The following is a 21,445-nucleotide window of genomic DNA, read 5'->3' as shown; positions in this document are numbered from 1 at the left end:
TTCTTCTTTTTTACCATAATTTATTTGTTAAAAAAATTCTTAAATATCTGCTAAATTAATTTTTATAAATTATTGAAATATGATACTGAAGTTTCAAGAACTGACGGCTGTCAATTTTTTGAATTTTTATACCAAAAATTATTTGCTAGAAAAACATTGTTCATAAAAATATGAAAATTAAGTTAGCCGACTTCTAAAAATTAAAAAAATTTTTTTTATTGAAAAAATTATTACAAAAAAATATGACATTAAAATTAGCAACCACTAGAGAATTTAAAAATTTTTTTTAACAAACAAATTTGTTCAAATAAATTACTTTTAAAAAATTGCATTTTTTGTTTTTTAAAATTTCTACATGTCAATTTTTTTTTATAATTTTTTTTACCATAATTTATTGAAAAAAAAAAGTTCTAAAATTTATTAAATATCTGCTAAATTTATTATCATAAAAAAATAAAAAAAAATTCATTTGTAAAAAACTGTAAATGCAATTTTTTAAAAATAACTTTTTGTTCTAATTTAATTATTTTAAAAAAATCAAGAAATTAAAAACGTCAGCTAACTTTAGTATTATCATAAAAATTTCGACTGAATGATATTAAAGTCAGCTGTCATTTCACAATTTTTTAATTTTATTTAACAAACATTTTTTTTTCGAAAAATTATTTTAAAAAATTGCATTTTTTATTTATTAAAATTTCTACATGTCAATTTTTTTTCTCATTTTTTTTTTTAACTTAATGTATTTATTAAAGAATTTTTAAAATTATCAAATATCTACTAAATTAAATGAATATTAATTTAGCAGATACTTGATAATTTTAATAACTTTTTTAATAAATAAATTATGACAAAAAAAAATTTTTTTTTAAATTGACATTTGGAAATTTTAAAAAATGCAATTTTTTATAATTAATTATTTGCAATAAATTTGTTTGTTAAAGAAAATTAAAAAATTTTAACGTGATAGCTAAATTTAATGTGATCTAAATCAACAGACTCGATAGAGCCTGGCGCCAAGTTCCGTTCTCAAGCCAGACTACCGAGTGTGTATATACCGTAAGCAGAACGGTTTTTTGAGGTTACAAATTTTTTTTCAAATTTATTTTGATTTTTTTTTTATATGATATTTTATAATAGTAGTTCATGCTTTTTATTACGCGTATTACTTGATTATTATCAATTATCTTTATAATTTCTATTTAAAATTATTAAAAATAATCAGCACAAACTATAGCGACCCAGATTTTTAGATTTTAACTTTTTTCTTATGTAAAAAGCGGACGGCCAGAGACTAAATAATATAAGGATGCATGCTAATCTTATAATAGATGGGAAACTACAGTGAAAAAAAGATATTTGACAGCTTGCAATTACACACGCCAGGCGGCGCAAGAATAACTTTTACATGAACTATAGCTTAAAGGGGATAGTTTGCCACCGGAAATGTATTAAATTAAAATTGTCAATTTTTATTATAATTACAAAAGATACTGAAATCCGAACAAAAACAGTTTCACTGTAAAAAAATCACGCCAAGTCCACGTTCATAAGACTATTAAGAAAAAAAATTTTATTTCTTTACAAAAAGATATAAAATAAAAAATTAAAAAATCCAAGTAACCGATATGGTTGTATATGATTTTCGGAAATTAAAAAAAATTTTGTTGTAAATTTAAAAATTAAAAGAAACAACTTTGGAACGTACTTGGTGTGCGTCATTGTGTACTTCAATTTTTTTTAAAAGTCCTAGTAGATAGATTTTAGGAATTTCATAAAAAGTGAAATTTTTCGTAACCACGCACACTAAATAGGTTCCAAAATTGTTTCTTTTAATTTTTAAGTTTACAACAAAATTTTTTTTAATTTCCGAAAATCATATACAACCATATCGGTTACTTGGATTTTTTATTTTTTTATTTTATATCTTTTTGTAAAGAAATAAAATTTTTTTTTCTTAATAGTCTTATGAACGTGGACTTGGCGTGATTTTTTTACAGTGAAACTGTTTTTGTTCGGATTAATTTTAATTTCAATCATTTTTTTAAATTTTTACATGTGGAATTTTTTAATTAAATTTATTTAATAACAATTTTATTGTTATAAAATTCTAAAAAAAATTCTAATGTCTGTCAACTTCAATTTTATTATTAATATTAAATAAATAAATTTTTATATTGTGTGTAGGCTTATATTTCATGTGCATTGGGAGTCCAAAAAGTCGGCTATGTCATGATATGTTTTGGGGTAGTGAACGCCATTTGTTCATTACTGTTTGGCTCGGTAATGAAATTTGTCGGAAGACAACCACTAATGGCTCTGGGTGCCATAGTTCACGCGGCGCTAGTCGGTGTCCTTCTGGTCTGGAGGCCGCACCCAGAAAATGCCTACGTTTTCTTCACCGTCTCCGGACTCTGGGGCGTTGGAGATGCTGTTTGGCAAACCCAGGTTAACGGTAAATGTCTAGATTTATTTTATTTACCATTTATCACTCTTATTTCTTCTTTTCCTTGGTTCTTTTTTTTTTCTTTTAATGATTGCTGCGCAGTTGAATGAATTTTTTAGGAAGAAGAAAGGGGGGAGGTTATTAATCATCGACAGCTTTGTTATAAATTTAAATGATTTATTTTTAAGTCTACGTACTGATAAAGAATTATAATCTGGAGATAATAAAAAAAAAGCAATAAAAATGATAATGATCGCAGTGACTAACGCGGAGAAGTAATGATGATAATTGTCTAACGGTTGTTATGAAATTACTTTACAATTTACATACTCAAGTGTCAAAAAAATAAACGAATTTATTGTGTTTTTTCTTTTTTTAATTTGCTTCCACGCGAAATCTTTTCAGTTTGTTTGAAAAAGTTATTAGTTTGTTTACTTCCGTGTTTAAATAACCTGACTAAATTCAAGTTTTTTTAATTGGGGTGAAAAAGTCACACTGACTCATTTTAGAGAACAAATATATTTATTATGATTGTTCATTTTTATGAAGAAGTAAATTTTTTCTTATTTTTGTAACGAACGTATATTTAAAAATTTTAAATATAATTTTTAGTAATTGATCAAAGGATTAATAATTTTTAAACTAAAATTACCAAACATCTAAGAAATCTTGAATTAAAAGTTAAGATTTTTATAAATAATGAAAAATTTTTTTGTTAAACCGTCATTTTGTTAAAAATAGATATCTTCATCATTTCTTTAGGTTTTTAACGAATTTATTAAAAATTAATGTAAAAAATACAATTTGTACAAAAATTAAAAAAAAAAATTACAGGTTTAAGAAATATTTTTATGTATTTTATTTAAATTTATCCTAAGTATTGAATTTCATACTTTTTTTAATTTATTTCTTATAAAGTTTGTCAAAAAAAATATTTTTAAATTGTAATTTTTTTAATTTTTTCTTTGGAACGCTTAACTATAAAAATTTACTATTATTATTTCCAAAAATTAATTATTTAAAAGGTCAATTAATAATTTAGAGCCGTAAATTTAATTTATTTATTTTTATAATTTAATTTATTTATTTTAACAAACTAAATAATAATGATAACAACAATAATAATAATTAATACTTACTTATTGTCCAGTTAAAGATTTTTTAATTTAAAAAATTCATTAAAATCATTTATTATTAGTAACCTTACAGTCATTAAGTGACTGCCGTTATTTGTAAACTGAAAAAATTAAAATTTTGCTTTATTAAATAATGACTTTTATTAAATTGCACTGTACTTTCTTAAAAATTGACGTTTTCAAAAATATAAGCTCATCCAGATGATACACTCATCGAGAGCTTTCATTTGAATACCCACATGCATTTTGATATACTTTTCATATATAAATACATAAAATATATGAAAAATTGATGTGGGTACTCAAATGAAAGGTTTCGATGAGTGTAATGTCAGGATGAACTTATATCATTAAAAATGTTAGTAGTTGACAAGATACAAGGTCATTCCTTAAATATTGATATTTTTAAAGATTTAAGCTCATCCTGATGTTACACTTATCAAGAGCTTTCATTTGAGTACCCACATGCATTTTTATATATTTTTCATATATACATATATATATAATATATATAAATATATGAATAATTGATGTGGGTACTCAAATGAAAGGTCTCGATTAGTGTAACATCGGGATGAGCTTATATCTTTAAAAATGTCAATAGTTCACAAGATACAAGGTCATTTCTTAATTATTGATATTTTTAAAGATGTAAGCTCATCCTGATGTTACATTTATCAAGAGCTTTCATTTGAGTACCCACATGCATTTTTATATATTTTTCATATATACATATATATAAATATATGAAAAATTGATGTGGGTACTCAAATGAAAGGTCTCGATGAGTGTAACATCGGGATGAGCTTATATCTTTAATAATCTTAATAATCTTAATCAAATCTAATTAAATAATCTTAATTAAATATCTTTAATAATCTTAATCAAGACCTTTGCAATGACACTAAATTTCACAAAAAAAAATCGATTTTATCATATGACTATCCTGGAAACAAAATTTTTCTTATTCTCTTAATAATATAGATTATTATTATAATAGTTTTTTTTTTATTAAATAATTCAAAATGAAAAAAAAACTTAACTAATAAAATAAAATCCAACAGGTCTGTACGGTACACTCTTCAGAAGAAATAAAGAAGCAGCATTTTCAAACTACCGGCTATGGGAGAGCGTGGGTTTCGTAGTGGCATACGCATACAGTACTCACCTGTGTGCAAGAATGAAGCTCTACGTGATGTTATCAGTCCTAGTGATCGGTTTCATGGGTTATATAGTGGTAGAAATCTTGCACAGACGCAAGCAAAAAAGGTTAAAAGCCCTGGCAGAGGACCCGAAAGCCGCCCAGGCGGCGGCTGAGGCAAACCTCCCCGAGGAGACCGACGACGAGAAGGACGATATCGATGACGATATCATTATCACCCACTTGTAGGAGTTGAGGATTCCCAAAATCGATAGCAAGTAAGCCTGACGGTCTGACGCACAGGTTTAGCCTCTCTTACCTCGTAACTGCAAGCTCGCTCGTCGACCCGCGCGACCAAATTAATCAAATATCCTAATATAGAGTATAAATATTTAATATTCACATAAATATAAATAAACTACAAGCTTTAATTTATAAATAATAATAATAATAATAATAATTAAATATTAAATATTATTTATTATTTTAAAGAAAAAAATTATAGCGCGTTTATTTATAGTTTGCCGGGGCGACGATCGAAGGAAAATGCTTGGAAGCCATTTCCGGACACGTTTGATAATTGCTAATTTAATTAGCAAAAATATTAGCTGATTTTATTTCAAGCTAACTCGCTTTCTTCCCGTAAGAAGCGCTTGGGTATCAACGTGGTTATTTCCCGACTTGTAAATATATATTTAAAAAAATCACAAACCACATGCAAGAAAATAAAAAATTATTTTTCATTAAAAATGAAAAAAAAAATTAAGAACAATTTATTGATGATAATTGGAGCTATATATAATCGAAAATATTTATGTAAAATTATTAATAATTATATAAATAATAATATAAAATATTAGATATTGCTCGTAGCCATCTAGCGGTGTAACCATGAAGCGCCTGTTTGATTGTATTGTACAGTATGTTTACGAATAATGGACTAGAAAGTGTGATTAATCATGTAATGGTAAGGATGATGATGAATGGGAAGAAATGAAAAAAAAAAAAAAAAAAACTGCTCGGGAAGAACGAGATGACACTGGATATCATCCCAGATTATACTGAGTGAAAAAAAATTCAGATAGTAGCTAGTATAATCCAGATTACATTGAGTATAATCCAGATTATAATGAGTATTAAGGTGGCGCAAAAAAACCGACTATTTTTTTTTTGTCTCGAGTGAAAAAATGTCAGTTTTTAATGTTTTAAGAGCCCTCTCCAAAGAACAGCTTAAAAAAAAATTTTGAAGAGGTCGCTCCAAATTTTTTTAAATTTCAAAAATCGTCAAAAATCGAAATTTTTTTTTTTAATTTTTTTTCTCGTTACGTCATAATTTTATAGACCAAAAAAAATAAGTTCCTGAAAGTTTCAATTCAAAATTTAAATTTTGAAAGGTCGCTCATAATTTTTTTTAAATTTCAGAGTCAAAAAATGCTAATCCAATTAAATAGTCACTAATAAATTAATAAAAAACTATGAGCGACCTTTTAAAATTCACATTTTGAACTGAAACGTTCAGGAAAACCTTTTTTTGTGGTCTATAAAATTATGACGTAACGAGAAAAAAAATAAAAAAAAAAAAATTCGATTTTTGAAATTTGAAAAAATTTGGAGCGACCTCTTAAAAATTTTTTTTAAGTTGTCCTTTGGAGAGAGCTCTTAAAACATCAAAAACTAACATTTTTTCACTCGAGACTCAAAAAAAAAATAGTCGGTTTTTTTGCGCCACCCTAATGAGTATAATCCAGATTACAATGAGTATTATCCAGATATCACACAGTATAATCTGGATTTTTTTAGCTACTATCTGAATTTTTTTTTCACCGCAGATATCACTAAGTATAGTCTAGGATATCCAGTGTCATCTTGTTCTTTCCCTGTGGCCGGTTTTTTTTTTTAATAATCGGCTTTGTGTATTGATATTGGATTTATGTGTGTAATTTTGATTTAATATCAAGGGCCTCATTCGGAGGACATGAGCACCCGGAGATTATTAAGGATTACTAATTTGTTATATGTTATATATTAAATATTATATGTTATGTGTAATTCTAATTGTATTTGTAATAGTTGTTGTATATCATGTAGGCCGCGTCAAGCGTGCAATAACACGTTTTAAATTTTAAAATTCACCGTACGACACTTGCGAAACAGTATTTTTTACACGTTTATTTAAAACGTTATGAAGGACATGCCAGTTTTTAAATTATTCATTTTCTATTTTTTTTTTTTAGACAATTTATTGATCAAAATTTAATCAGATTTTTTTGTTTATTGTATAGTTATTTTTTTACGGTTGCTTAATATTTAAGAGAATTATTGTTATTAAAAAAAAAATTTTTTTTTTTAAGATAAAAATTTATAAAATAATTATTGTAAAATTTAAATTTAAATTGGAAAATTTAAAGCATAATTTTCTGGATTATTTTCCTACCGACGGCCTTGCTTGCATACCAGACAAGTATATTTATTGATATTTATATTAAAAAGAAAATAAACGGTGGTAACAATGATGAATTATCATGTACAAGAAATCTGATCTTTTTTCCATCGATAATTACTTATTCGACCTTCGTGCGATGCACGAGAATGAAATGAGTATTAAGTAGGTACTATTATATTGTAATCGGTGGAAGAAGTATAAAACTTCAATCATTTAATTTAAATTTTTTAAAAATCTAATTCATGTGTATTATATTTTACGAGCAGAGATAAGAGTACACTGCATTACTTTATGATAATGTCTGGTTGCAGATTTTTTGGTGAGCTTCAGGTTTGTTTGATTATCTTCTTCGGTATTTTTTCTTTTTTCTTAGATTTTATATTATGGGGAATTATGTAAAATAAAATTCAGGCGGAAACTTGTAACACGCCTTTTGTATCCGTCGCTATTTATATATCTACGTGCGTGTTACAATTTTTTTTTTTTTGTAATTATAGTAAATTGTTTTTATTTATAGAAAAAAATTAAAAGAGAAATTATTGAAATGTTTAAGAAGAAATTTGTAAGCATATATTATATTTTTTTTTGAAAATTTAAATAATTTTTTTTCAATTAATAAATTGGTTTTATTTATAAAAAAAAATTTTTTGAATATTTAAGAAGAAATTTTTTTTTTAAATTAAAGAAGAAATTGATTAATTAAAAATTTTCTACATAATTAGAAAAAATAAAAATTATTAAATTGCTTAGAAAGAAATTTGTTAAACAAATTTCTAAGCATATATTATATTTTTTTGAAGAATTAGATAATTTAAATATTTTTTTTTTATAATTAATAAATTAGTATTATTTATAAAAAAAAATTTTTGGATATTTAAGAAGAAATTATTTTTAAAAAATCAGAGAAGAAATTTATAAATTAAAAATTTTCTACATACTTAGAAAAAATAAAAATAAAAATTATTGAAATGCTTAAAAAGAAATTTGTTAAAAAAATTTCTAAGCAAATATAGTTATTTTTTAAGATTTAAATATTTTTTTTCGATTAATAAATTGATTTTATTTATAAAAAAAATTTTTTGGGTATTTAAGAAGAAATTATTTTTTAAAAATCAAAGAAGAAATTTCAAAATTTTCTACTCAGAAAAAATTAAAATAGAAATTATTGGAATATTTATTTTTTGAATATTATAAAAAATTTCTTCTCAAATTTTCATTTTTTTCAATAAATAAATTGTTCTAAATTATAAAAAATAATTTTGAATATTAAAGAAGAAAAAAGAAATAATTTGTAAAAAATCAAAGAAATTTTTTGAATACTTGAGAAGAAAGAAGAAATAAAAAATCAAAGAAGAAATATAAAAATTTTTTATATACTTCAAAATTATATAAATGTTTTAAAAAAACATTTCTTCAGAATAAATAAAAAAAAATGAACAATAGATAAATTATAAATAAATAAATGAATAATGGATAAAAATATATCCATAAATAAATAAATAAATAAATAAAGTGATAAAATAATGAAACATGTCGTGTAGATAATTTCTTATTCAGGCGTATACTCAGCAAGATATAACAAAACTACTTTTTCATTTGCGTAATACACCATTCACTATCATGTATTAGATCAATCTGCAATATTTCAATACAATTTACACATATATATTGTACATATAACATAAATTGTCCGAGTAATGCGGTGTGTACCTTACTCTTAGATTTTTATATAAAAAATGTACGACCTTGTTTTGCTTTCAATTATAATAATAATTATAACTACTGGGAATTTTTACGCAATGATAAATATTTTCGAAAGAAGAATATAATTGACAGTATGAAAAATGAAAGCTCATTGTGCTTTATGATAATTAAACAAAGTGTATAAAAGAAATGTTAGCAAGTTGAGTAACGAGTAATTTTATAAAGAGCACTAGCACTTAATAACAAGTTATTATATTATTTTATATAATAAAAAGAACAAAAAAATATCTCATAAGTAATAGTTGGTAAAGACAGTATGTATTACTGTTATATACATATTTTAATTACATTAATTATATTAATTAATCTATTAATGGTAACAGTAAGCTATTAGTAAGTTAGAATAAGAACAACAATGGGACCAATTTACCCGATCAAGAAAATTTAACTGAGTAATCAGTTATTAGTGTTAAGTATAATTGTCATGTATTTCTTCATGGCAGTAATTATCGTTAAAAAATTTATAACAGGAAATTACTCTACTTATAGCGGATTTTCGATAAAAAAAAAATAATTATTATTCTTCTTGTCTTTGAAGGTTTTATTAATTCATTTATTTTTTAATTTATCCATATTATTATTATTAATTAAAAATTAATGCCGGCACGATGCTTTAGGCGAATATTTGTACAGTGTAGATTGTATTATTTTACTATTAAACATGTCTTTATAATATAAATTTATTTATTTATTTCTTCCTTAACAATCTTATATTTTTATTACTAATTATTTATTATTTATATTAAAAGATTTAAGGTAAAAGCCCCAATATATGATCATGTACCAGTATATGATCATCTATTGGGGCTTTTACCTTAATGGAAATTTTTTATTTTTTTTTGAAATTTTTTTTATTGATAAAAAATATTAATTACTAGTGTTTATTTATTTTTATTGATAAAAATTTATGTTAATTCATAAAATTTTGATAAAAAGTTTTTTTAATGATACAATTTTTTTTTTTTTAATAAATTATTAAAAAACAAGCAACCTTGCAGTCACTATGTGACTGCCGTGACTTGCGAACTATAAATAAATAAAATTTTGCTTTATTAAATAATGACTTTTGTTAAAATGCACTATACTTTTTTAATTATTGACTTTTTTAAAGATTTAAGCCCATTCTAATGTTACAGTCGTCAAGAGGTTTCATTTGAGTACCCACATGCATTTTTATATATATTTATATATTTATATATATAATATATATATCAATATATAAAATATATGAAAAATTGATGTTGGTACTTAAATGAAAGGTCTCGATGAGTGTAACATTGGGATGAGCTTATATCTTTAAAAATGTCAGTTGTTGACAAGATACGAGGTCATTTCTTAATTATTGACATTTTTAAAAATTTAAGCCCATCCTGATGTTACAATCGTCAAGAGGTTTCATTTGAGTACCCACATGCATTTTTATATATATTTACATATTTATATATATAAATATATAAAATATATGAAAAATTGATGTGAGTACTCAAATGAAAGGTCTCGATGAGTGTAACATTGGGATGAGCTTATATCTTTAAAAATGTCAATAGTTTACGAGATACAAGATCATTTTCTAATTATTGATATTTTTAAAGATGTAAGCTCATCCCGATGTTATGCTCATCAAGAGCTTTTATTCGAGTACCCACATGCATTTTGATATATTTTTCATATATACATATATATATATATATATAATATATAAAAATATATGAAAAATTGATGTGGGTACTCAAATGAAACGTCTTGATGAGTGTAACATCGGGATGAGCTTATATCTTTAAAAATGTCAATATTTCACGAGATACAAGGTCATTTCTTAATTATTGATATTTTTAAAGATGTAAGCTCATCCTAATGTTACATTCATCAAGAGCTTTCATTTGAGTACCCACATGCATTTTTATATATTTTTCATATATACATATATATAAATATATGAAAAATTGATGTGGGTACTCAAATGAAAGGTCTCGATGAGTGTAACATCGGGATGAGCTTATATCTTCAAAAATATCAATAATTTACAAGATACAAGGTAATTTCTTAATTATGTATCTAGAGATAGAGCATTTTCGAATGCAGCCTAAATTCTTATCATAATAAATTATAACTATCGGCAAGAATCATATGAACCATGAAAAGGCACAAATTCAAGCCAAAACTTTTCCAACGATACCAAATTGAACCATAAAAACCCATTTTATCATATAAAAACAGTGGCCACAAAATTTTACTTATTCTCTTAATAATATAGACTATAAAAGATTGAAAATTAATTTCTAAAATTACAGAAATTTTTGTATAATTATTTTTTATTAAAAAAAAATACTATAACTAATAAATTAAAGAATTTCTTCTTTAAAAAACAATAAAATATATTTATATATAATTAAAAGAAAATTAACAAAAATTTTTATACTACTTTGATCAATAGCTTTATTAATAATAATTAGCCTTACATTAATGATTTATTTTTATATTTATAAGATTTACAATATATATTTAGCTTACAGAGAGATGGATTTACAAAAATATATATATTTAATATTTCAAAAAAATATATTTTTAAATTCAACGAGTTTTTGTTGAACAAATAAATCAACGAGCTAATAAATTATAAAATACGTAATTACAAATATCAACTATTAATAATAATAATAATGCCATTTCTATTTGGAACGTTTAACTAAATTATTCATTTAAAATATCACATTTAATTACTTAATGTTTTATTTATCGGTAAATTGTTCTATAAAAAAATATAATATTGTTAAAGTACATTACTGTTGAGCTTAAAAATTGAGTATGAAACCAATTAATTACTATTAAAAATAAGTCACAAAAAATAATTAAGTTTCTTCTTTAAATTGCTATTGTGTTAAGTAAATCAATGGCGTTAAAATTATTTATAACATATTTTTTTAAAGGTCATTTTTTATATAATTATATAAAATACTGAGCAGTCAATAATTTAATTTTCTAAACGTTCCTTATTATTATTTTTTTTTCTTTAATTAATAATCAAATTAAAATGACTAATATTCGCTGAAGCAAGTTATTTATACTACTTAATATTAGCCACTCATCATACTGATAAAAAACAGTTCCAACTTAGAAACTAAAATTTTCTCAAATCAACCTCAATAATTTTTGTTCAACTAATTAAATTAAAAAAAAAAAATTTTTAATTAAATCGCTTTTCTAAAATCGATAAAAAAAATTATAAATTCAAAACAACGCTCAATGGAAGCACGTCATCGTATAAAACCAACTTCAAAAAATATAATAAATTTAGAAAAACAAAGGCACCCGATGGCAAAGTATTAATTATAATTACACTACTCAACAAATAGCATAAAAGTCTAGTAACTAAAAACTAATTAATTTGTTTTTAAATTCACCTAGATAATTTACAGATTTACATTTCCAATAATTTAATATAGCACGTGTTTCAGCTGGTATTCGAGACGTCGATATCAATAGTTTCTTCTTTAAGTAACGCTCGCTTGTCTTCTTTGCCAGGTTTTTTACCACCGGCTTTGCGTTTACCTCTATTTACTACTCCGTTTTCATCATCCATCATTCTGAGTATTTGAATCTGATCTGAACTTTCTATCGGTGCGATCGAAATATCTCTCACAGCTCGGAATTTACCGCAATTGTTAAGATGCTCGTTTTCTAGACGGAAGAAATTCCAAACAAATCTCCTAAAAAAAAAATATTTATAATCAATCAATTATTATTATTATTATTATTATTATTATCAATCTGAAATTTTGAAAAATAATTATAATAATCTCATGGCTTAAATTATTGTTATTGTTACTAGTAATTTTGCAGTCACTTGTGAATTATCAATGAATAAAATTTTGATTTATTAAATTTTATTTTTTGTTAAATTGCACTGTACTTTCTTAACTATTAACGTTTTTGAAGATATAAGCTCATCCCGATGTCACACTCATCAAGAGATTTCATTTGAGTACCCACATGCACTTTTGATATATTTTTCATATATACATATATAAAAATATATAAATATATGAAAAATTGATGTGGATACTCAAATGAAAGGTCTCGATAAGTATAACATCGGGATGAACTTATATCTTTGAAAATGTCAGTAGTTGACAAGATACAAGGTCATTTCTTAATTATTGATATTTTTAAAAATGTAAACTCATCTTGATGTTACGCTCATCAAGAGCTTTCATTTGAGTACCCACATCAATTTTTCATATATACATATATACATATATATATATATATATATATGTATATATGGAAAATATATCAAAATGCATGTGGGTATTCAAATGAAAGGTCTCGATGAGTGTAATGTCAGGATAAACCTATATCTTAAAAAATGTCAGTAATTGACAAGATAAATGGTCATTTCTTAATTATTGATATTTTTAAAGATGTAAACTCATCCCGATGTTACACTCATCAAGAGCTTTCATTTGAGTACCCACATGCATTTTTGATATATTTTTCATATATGCATATATATAATATCGATGGTCTAATTAGCAATTTGTCTCTTATTTTTTAGAGGGTGATTTTTTAACATTATGATGTAGCAATAATCCAATTATAAATAATTTGAATGATTCAAACCTAAATATTATATCTCTATTAGATATTAATGATATTAAATGGTTTTTTAAAGTGATAATAAATTTTGAACTAATTGTTTTTTTCGTACAAATAGAAAATTCGCTAAATTGGAGTTAGACAATTTGCTAATTAGAACGTCGATATATATAAATGTATGAAAAATTGATGTGGGTACTCAAATGAAAGGTTTCGATAATTGTAACATCGGGATGAGCTTATATCTTTATAAATGTCAATAGATCACAAGATAAAAGGTCATTTCTTAATTATGTATTTAGAAATAGAGAATTTTCGAATGCAACCTAAATATTCATCATAATAAATTGACTATCGGTAAGAATGATATGAAATTTTGAAAAAGCACAAATTCAAGTCAAGACCTTTGTAATGACACTAAATTTCATTTTAAAAAAATCGATTCTATCATATGACTATCCTGAACACAAATATTTTTTTTATTTTTTCAATAATATAGATAATAATAATCTTGCGGCTTAAATTATTATAATCATTATTTTTTTTTTTAAGTAATAATTATAATAATACTTACCTAAAAACTTCTAGAGGAGCAACAATAGAAGTCATCAAATCACTTGAAACATATTTAAAATCAACTAAAACAAAACTTGCTATCCATATAAATCTCAAAACAAAGTCTTCAATGATGGCAAAGTAATAAAAGCTCTGTAATATAATTTTTAAAAATAAAAAATTTACACAATAAATATTTCCTAAAATGATAGTTATCATTACTATTATTATAAAAAAACTTACACCTGAAGAATAAACAACTTCTTCACGTAAAAATTTATTTTCTCCAGCATTACTATCTAACAACCCCCAATCCATTTTTATATCCCAAGTGTAAGAGTAAATAGAATTGATAATACAGCTTGCTAACCAAAACCAAAGCCACGGATTTTCCCAATTGCTTTTATACTGATCTGAAATTAGTTAAAAAAAGATTTTGTAAAAAAAAAACTGTTAATTAAAATGCTAAATATATTAATAAATAAATAAGTGAATGTACCTGCGTAATAAGACCTCAGAGTATTTGAAATGACAACTAAAAAAGTTGTTGAATATTTTCCTGCGTTAGCTAAATGCGGAAAAGCTTCTTTGGAATCTTTGTAACGCCTGAGACACTGGGCGAATCTAAACCACGCAGGGAGGCAATTTACAATAGGCCTGACGATAAGCGACCCGGACATGCATTGCGTAGTGTCGTGAGCTTGTAGCCAATCGCCGTTGGTTAAATAAAAACACACTAAAAAATGAAAGTCCAGCAACGGTGTTACAAGACTGTTTAATTGATCAGCCAGCCAGAAGTCCGCGAAATTTACAAACGCAAATGGCGCTATTATCATTCTCCACTGTAAAAAATTTTATTAATAAATATTTATTATTATTAACAAATAAATATTTATTTATTTATTTTATTTTAAGTCGTTTTTTAACAGTTAAGTCATTAAGGACTTCTATTTACATCTTATAATATCTTAGGACTTAGTCTATATTTTAACAAATAAATAATTATTGTAAACTTACTGTTATTCTCAGTAACCAGAACCGCGCTTCGTGGCGAAATATTTTTAGAGGATTTAAAATGAATGCTATCATAATGCAAACAAGCACCAGAGGATTTACGAACGGTGGAATACTCAAACTAGCGCTGAATAGAAAACTTAGAAGACTGAGAGTCCAGATGACTCCTAAAACCGCTGATAATTCCATTAAATGCTGCTCTGATAAGTGATTACGCGGATCGAGCTCGAATATTAACACATGATTCACTCCAGATGATCTCCAGCCGTAGACGTTTACTCCCATTAGAAATAAAAATTGGATTATTAGCAATGGTCCTCTGTACAACCGAAATGCTATTTTTAAATTCTCTTGTCCTTCGTGGAAAATTGCTGAAAATATTTATTAAATACTTTAATAGTAGGAAATTAAAAAAAAATATTAATCAAATATTTTAAAGTAGAAAACTAAAAAAATATTAAAGTAAAAAATTTTTAAAATTATTAATAAATTAATTCAAAAATAGAATACCTATTAAAAAAACTATTTCAAAGTAGAAAATTAAAAAAAAAATTTTTAAGTAGAAAATTAAAAAAATATTTTAAAAATACAAAATTAAAGAAATTTTTCTTAGTAGAAAGTTTAAAAAATATTATAAAGTAGAACATTAAAAAAATATTTTAAAAACACAAAATTAAAAAAAAAAATTGTTGATCAAATATTTTAGAGTAAAAAATTAATCAAATATTTTAAAGTTAAAAAATAAAAAAAAATATTTTTAAGTAGAAAATTTTAAAAATTATTAATCAAATATTTTAAAATAAAAAATTAAATTACCAGAAAGTACAACTGCGACGAATAATATAATAAAGCTTCCTGAAAATAATCCAACTTTAAAAGTCGTCCATGGACTCTGATGTTCTCCCAGTGGAGGAACTCTCAGGCGTTTCATGGCCCGTTGACGGTCACCACCTTCCAATTCATTTGTGACATTAGCCTCGGTGTCGTGGATTAATTTGTCTATGTCTTTTGATGTGTAAAAATGACTCGTCTCCACGCATTCTACTCGCCACTTGGATCCAGTATCTACTGATAAAAGCTAGAAAAAAATTTTTTCAAAATAACAATAATTAATTTAATAATAAAAAAAAATATACAAGACCGGTTTGATGAAATTTAAATTAAAGTACCTTGTCATGTTTTTTAAGAATTTTCCTGAACCCAGTGTAATTTAAATTTTGATAATTCTGTAGTAATATCAGTGATAAATAATACTCTGAAAATCCTAATTTCAATTCACGAATTTTCCGTGCTGGTAATTTAGCACTCGCTAGCTTTCCTTTATTTTTATGGCTGCCATGCTGCAAATCTAGGGCAGTTTTTAATTCATTTTGTAACGCGGCATATTTTCTCGTTGCCTCTGCTAACTTTTCTGTAATAAATTTTAATTTATTTATTTAGATGACAAAAATTTGTAATAAATTTTAATTTATATATTTAGATGACAAAAATTTGTAATAAATTGATACTGAAATTGAGAGATTTAATCATTTTTAGAATTTTTTTTTTTTTTTTTTTTTTTAAATAAAATTATAGCAAAGAAAACTTATTAAAAAAATTTTATCTTTAGAGGCTCTGAAAAATTATATATTCAATTTTTTAAAAATAATATTTTAGTCCTGGTTTATTTTTAAGGAAAAATAAAAATTTTTTAATGAATTAATACCTGAATAAAATGTGTTAATTTTTTTTAATTCACGATCACAAAACGTAAAAAAAACTTCATCAAAGGAAGCAAAGTGCCGTGAAATAACCTCTGGTTCCACACTCTCTGCAGACGGCGCTTCTTCGACGGCTGCATAGAGCATAGCTTTCATTTCCTATTAATTGAATAAAAATTAATTTAACAGATATTTGACAATTTTTAGAATTTTTTTAACAAAAAAATTATAGCAAAAATTAAAAATAATTTTTCCGAAGAAATGTTTTTTTAAAATAAAATTAAAAAATTGTCAATTTACTGCTGACTCTGATGTCATAAAAATTAAATCCGTAAATAATTAAAAAATATTATTAAATATTGAAAAAGAAATAAATAAAATAAATTTACCTCATAACTGATATATTGTTTTCTCCATTCCGGAGTAATGTGAGCTGATAGATGCTCCGCAAACTTCATTTTTTATTTCTATAATTTTCAGTCACCTAAAAATAAATAAATTAATTAATTAATTTAAAAATACGCTGAGGTTAAAAATTATCCAAACATGCTACTCACCATCAAGAGATTAAAAGAGATCAAAACAATTTATACTTATAATCTCTGATGTTTATTAGCAGTAAAACGAGATTATATTATTAAGTTGACAAAATAAATATTTATAGTCTTAAAATAAACAAAGACTCCAGTGCAATGCAATTGTTGAAATAAAACACTGCTCGACAATGAGAGCAAGTACTGTTACTCAGACATTTAATTGTTTAACGTTAGTTTTCTTTGCTAATGTAATTTATTTAGCCTCTATAAGACCTTTGTTTGAGCATTATATTGCTGTTAGTCATTTTATCAGCTGTTATCTATTGTATTATCAATTTTTAACTCATGACATTAATGCATGTTTATTAAAAGTCACTTGACTTGTAATTTTTATTTTTGCCGCTTGGCAGAGACACGGGAAAGTTCTTTGGAATTTTTTTTAAATTGGCGGGAAATTTAAATTGTACAAAAAAATTGACATTTATAAATCAATTTATTTTTTTATTTTTAATTAATAAGTATTTAAAACTTTTTTACAATTTTTTTTTAATAAATAAAATAAATTTTTTTTTTAATAAAAATTTTACATAATTAAAAAAAAAACATTAAAAATTACAGTAAAGAAGAAATAGTACTCAAAGAAGAAATAAAAACTTTAAATCAAAAAGTTTTTTTTTAATGTGTCAAAAAAAATTTTTTATTTGTCAAAATTAATTTTTTTTTTTTTATATAAAAATTAAATAATTAAATAAGTAAAATAAAAATTTGACTGTAATTAATTTTTCTAACAGCTGATATTAAATCGATGTAAAATAAATCCAGTCGCAATTTCATTAACAAACAGCGCAAAATCGTGATTTCCTTTTGAGCATGGGTCAAATTTAAACTCTGCTCTCAATTGTCCGGGTGGTTTTCGCATTGGAAAATATTTAGAGCACTCTGTGTTTTTATCTTCATAACGCTCATTTTCCGCAACAGAAGTGTACATATTAACCTCGGTGTTTATTTTCTGGTCGAAGAAGACATCGACTGATTCATTTGCGCACTTGTAAAAAAATCCACCGTACGTAAGCTGCAATTAAAAAAAGTGATGTTTGTTTATTAAAAAAAAAATATAAATAAAAAATTGTAACTTTATTCTATATAGAATAAGTAAGTAAGTAAGTTTTAAATATTTAAAACTTACATTTTTAACAAGATCTTGAGCGCTAACCAGGCAAAGGAACCAAGATAGGATAAAAAATTGTTTTTTATCGGGCATTTTCTAAAATTGCGTTTTAAAAAAAATATGTTTATAGAAGAGTGTTTTTACATAAACTGAGTTTTAACTCCAAGTTTCATATCCCCTTTATAACCGATAAAACCACTGACTCATTGCTTCTGTGAAAAATTAATGTAATTACCATTCGGTCAACAATAGAATTCAATTGTACTTCCTATTTTAATGATGATTTTATCAGCAAAACACTTTGAAATAATGAATTGGAACTAATATATTTGTTTTCGGTCTACCGGCTTCAATATTTATTAATATCTCTTGACTGAAGTTTAACCAATAGACCAAATAACAGTGAAGTGAAGATAATTTGATTTTGATTCGTAAAAAATGCGAAATATTCGTTTGGGTTTTCATAATATCTACCTCCAATATAAAAGCTCCAGGATTTATAGTATATTACACCCCTTGGGAAGGAAAAAAAGAAAACCTCAGATCACATGTTTGTTGACCTCGGCTTCGCCTCGGCCAACAATTACATGTGATCTGAGGTTTTCTTTTTTACTTCCCAAGGGCTGTATAATATTTTTTTGTCCGAGAAAGGAGGAAAGCGGCAACTTTGTTTAGCGCAGTGAGACCAAAGTTGCCACTTTCCGCCCAAAGGGCAAAAAATCTATTTATTTTAACCCTAGACCTTAAGCTCCCTCAGAGCAATCAAATTTCAAATTACATCGGTTTAAATTCATATAATTTTTATAATTTTTTTTTGACAAAAAGTAATTAATTAGATCAAGGTTTACAAATTAAATATAATTAGAGACAAAATAATTACATGAAGTAATTGTTAAATAAGTGTTATACAATATAGTATAATACTGCTAGCGAAAGGAAAAAAATACAGTCAGTAATTATTGTTATTGCAATTATCGCGTTCCATGAAGAAATAAAAACAAGCAATCTTAAATTCAGCTAAATTATCCACAGCTATAGCTAGACTATATATAGTTTTCTGTGAACCAAAAATGACTTGTCAATGACACAATTAGCTTTTGGTAAACGCAGGTACACGGAGAGAAAAATATGGAAATCATTTCTATAATTTTAATGTAAATGTTTTCCTATACCATTTTAGGAGCGATTAATTAAACTATAGGAATTGTACCCATAATTTTTGGGAAATGTTACTATAATTATGGGAATGGTTCCTATAATTATAGGAACGATACCTATAATTATAACTTTAATATCGGCATGATTCCCATAATATATAGGAATGGTTCCCATAATATATAGGAATAGTTTCTATAACATTATAGGAACCATTTCCATAATATTATAGTGATGATGCCTAATAATATTGAGATATTTATCATTACAATTTAAATTATTTGTGACTTCGATGACCACTTTGAAGCATTAGAAATTATTAGTAATTTCGATAATTTTACTTGCTTCCCAATAACATCATTTGAAATATGTAAAATAAGTAATATTGTTCATATAAATAATAAAAATTACACACCCAAAAGGTGGATTTGATAAATATTCAACGTATGTATTATAAATAAATAATTTGTTTTAAAAATAAAATAAAATTGTAAAAATAAACAATGAATTTCCATATCTACTTTGCTTCTCTAATCGTAGAGTGAGAAAATATCCCTTTTGTTAGAGAAACTTTAGAATTGCTACAATATTTTTCAATATTATCTAGCACAATAATAACTGTATTGGAATAAACAATTTAAAATTAAGTACACACGTGAATAAAAATTATGAAAAAGAAATTTTTCACTCTAGTGAAAGATCAATTTTTTTTAACAAAAAAAAATTTATTAACAAAAAAATATATAATAATTACTTTATATTTTTTATGTGATTGCTTCATTATTATGAACTTAAACATTTTTCTGTTGTTATGTGCGTCATTCCCATAATATTATAATAACTATTCCTATAACATTATAGGAACCATTCCCATAATATATTGAGGCTATTCCATTATTGTATAGGAATGTTTCCAATAAACTATGAGTATGGTTCCCATAATGAGCATAGGATTGATACCTATAATGATTATTTTATTATAGGAATCATTCCCATAATTTTTGGAAAGTTTCCTATAAATTTCTCTCCGTGTAGTTGTGAGCCAATAGCCAATCGGTAATTGTTAATAAGAGTTCTTTGACATCTCACCCGGATCATTATTGACGGATCTAGTAGATGATATGTCCTTGTCTAGGAAAAATCAATGTAATTAATTGCCAATCTCAAGTGTATGCATATCGTTCAAACCTCGTGTAAATTGCCATTAATTTCAATCGGTTAATGTGACTCTCTGACTCTCAAATGAATCGACCAATCCAGTGGCCAAATTCATGACATTAAAATTAGCAGTGATTTCTTCCCAAAAATTATTTTCAAAAAATCGCATTTTTTATTTTTTTAGATTTCTACATGTCAATTTTTAACTTCCCGCTAAGAAAATTGAAAATTTTCAAAAATCGGGAAGTTATTGGTTTCACCCCGTTTTTCGAAAATCGAGTTTTCATCAGATCTCGACGTTTTGAGGTCCTAGGAAGCTTCCCTGACTATTCCCGCGATGGCGTCACTATGTCTGTATGTATGTGCGTGCGCGCGCGCGCGCGCGCGCGCGTGTGTGTGTGTGTGTGTGTGTGTGTGTATAAGTATGTAAACCTTTTATAACTTTTGAACGGTTGAACCGATTTCATCGCGGTTGGTGCCATTCGAAAGGGCTTCGCCAAACTTAGATTTTCTGAAAATTTGAACCGACTCGGACCGATAGATTTTGAGAAATTTGGAGAAATCTAAAAAAAAAATAGGAAAAAAAATTTTTTCAGAAGTGGTTTTTTTGGAATAACTTTTAAACGGCTCTAC

The 21,445-nt window shown here is 25.1% G+C and overlaps 3 protein-coding genes across 5 annotated transcripts in view; 1 reads left to right on the top strand and 2 right to left on the bottom strand.

The window, feature by feature from the left end:
• Positions 1-5,794, top strand: part of LOC123267362 (UNC93-like protein) — a 61,067-nt gene extending 55,273 nt beyond the window's left edge. For both annotated transcript variants that reach the window (XM_044731941.1, XM_044731939.1), the window contains exons 5-6: positions 2,188-2,455; positions 4,647-5,794. In XM_044731941.1, the coding sequence (XP_044587876.1) occupies positions 2,188-2,455; positions 4,647-4,972 (594 nt within the window). In that variant the 3' untranslated portion in view covers positions 4,973-5,794. The remainder of the gene's footprint in view (positions 1-2,187; positions 2,456-4,646) is intronic.
• Positions 5,795-11,942: 6,148 nt separating this feature from the next.
• Positions 11,943-17,707, bottom strand: LOC123267357 (xenotropic and polytropic retrovirus receptor 1). 2 transcript variants are annotated; one of them, XR_006510012.1, is made up of 11 exons: positions 17,353-17,707; positions 17,185-17,279; positions 16,801-16,954; positions 16,265-16,506; positions 15,912-16,173; positions 15,099-15,466; positions 14,581-14,923; positions 14,325-14,494; positions 14,101-14,234; positions 12,325-12,637; positions 11,943-12,291 (listed from the first exon to the last, which is right to left on the bottom strand). XR_006510012.1 is itself a non-coding variant. In XM_044731932.1 (10 exons), the coding sequence occupies exons 2-10, from the start codon at positions 17,251-17,253 to the stop codon at positions 12,382-12,384; spliced, it is 1,998 nt and encodes a 665-aa protein (XP_044587867.1). In that variant the 5' UTR covers positions 17,254-17,279; positions 17,353-17,707; the 3' UTR covers positions 11,943-12,381. The 2 variants fall into 2 exon arrangements, 1 of the variants encoding a protein (XP_044587867.1); XM_044731932.1 differs by having other exon boundaries at positions 11,943-12,637.
• Positions 17,708-18,063: 356 nt separating this feature from the next.
• Positions 18,064-18,989, bottom strand: LOC123266628. The gene is made up of 2 exons (XM_044730955.1): positions 18,518-18,989; positions 18,064-18,403 (listed from the first exon to the last, which is right to left on the bottom strand). Exons 1-2 carry the CDS (start codon positions 18,590-18,592, stop codon positions 18,116-18,118), a joined length of 363 nt encoding a protein of 120 aa, XP_044586890.1. The 5' UTR covers positions 18,593-18,989; the 3' UTR covers positions 18,064-18,115.
• Positions 18,990-21,445: the final 2,456 nt, after the last annotated feature.

The sequence above is a fragment of the Cotesia glomerata genome, linkage group LG6 (assembly GCF_020080835.1).
Source record: "Cotesia glomerata isolate CgM1 linkage group LG6, MPM_Cglom_v2.3, whole genome shotgun sequence".
Taxonomy (NCBI): Eukaryota; Metazoa; Arthropoda; class Insecta; order Hymenoptera; family Braconidae; genus Cotesia; species Cotesia glomerata.
This window is presented reverse-complemented; position numbering and strand designations above follow the sequence as displayed.

Coding starts and splice junctions, on each gene's coding strand:
- LOC123266628 (XM_044730955.1), bottom strand. CDS start 18,592: ATGCCCGATAAAAAACAATTTTTTATCCTATCTTGGTTCCTTTGCCTG. Junction 18,404..18,517: donor CTCAAGATCTTGTTAAAAAT/GTAAGTTTTAAA, acceptor TTTTAATTGCAG/CTTACGTACGGTGGATTTTT.
- LOC123267357 (XM_044731932.1), bottom strand. CDS start 17,253: ATGAAGTTTGCGGAGCATCTATCAGCTCACATTACTCCGGAATGGAGA. Junction 16,507..16,800: donor AATTAACACATTTTATTCAG/GTATTAATTCAT, acceptor AATTTATTACAG/AAAAGTTAGCAGAGGCAACG. Junction 12,638..14,100: donor GCTCCTCTAGAAGTTTTTAG/GTAAGTATTATT, acceptor TTTTTTTTTTAG/GAGATTTGTTTGGAATTTCT.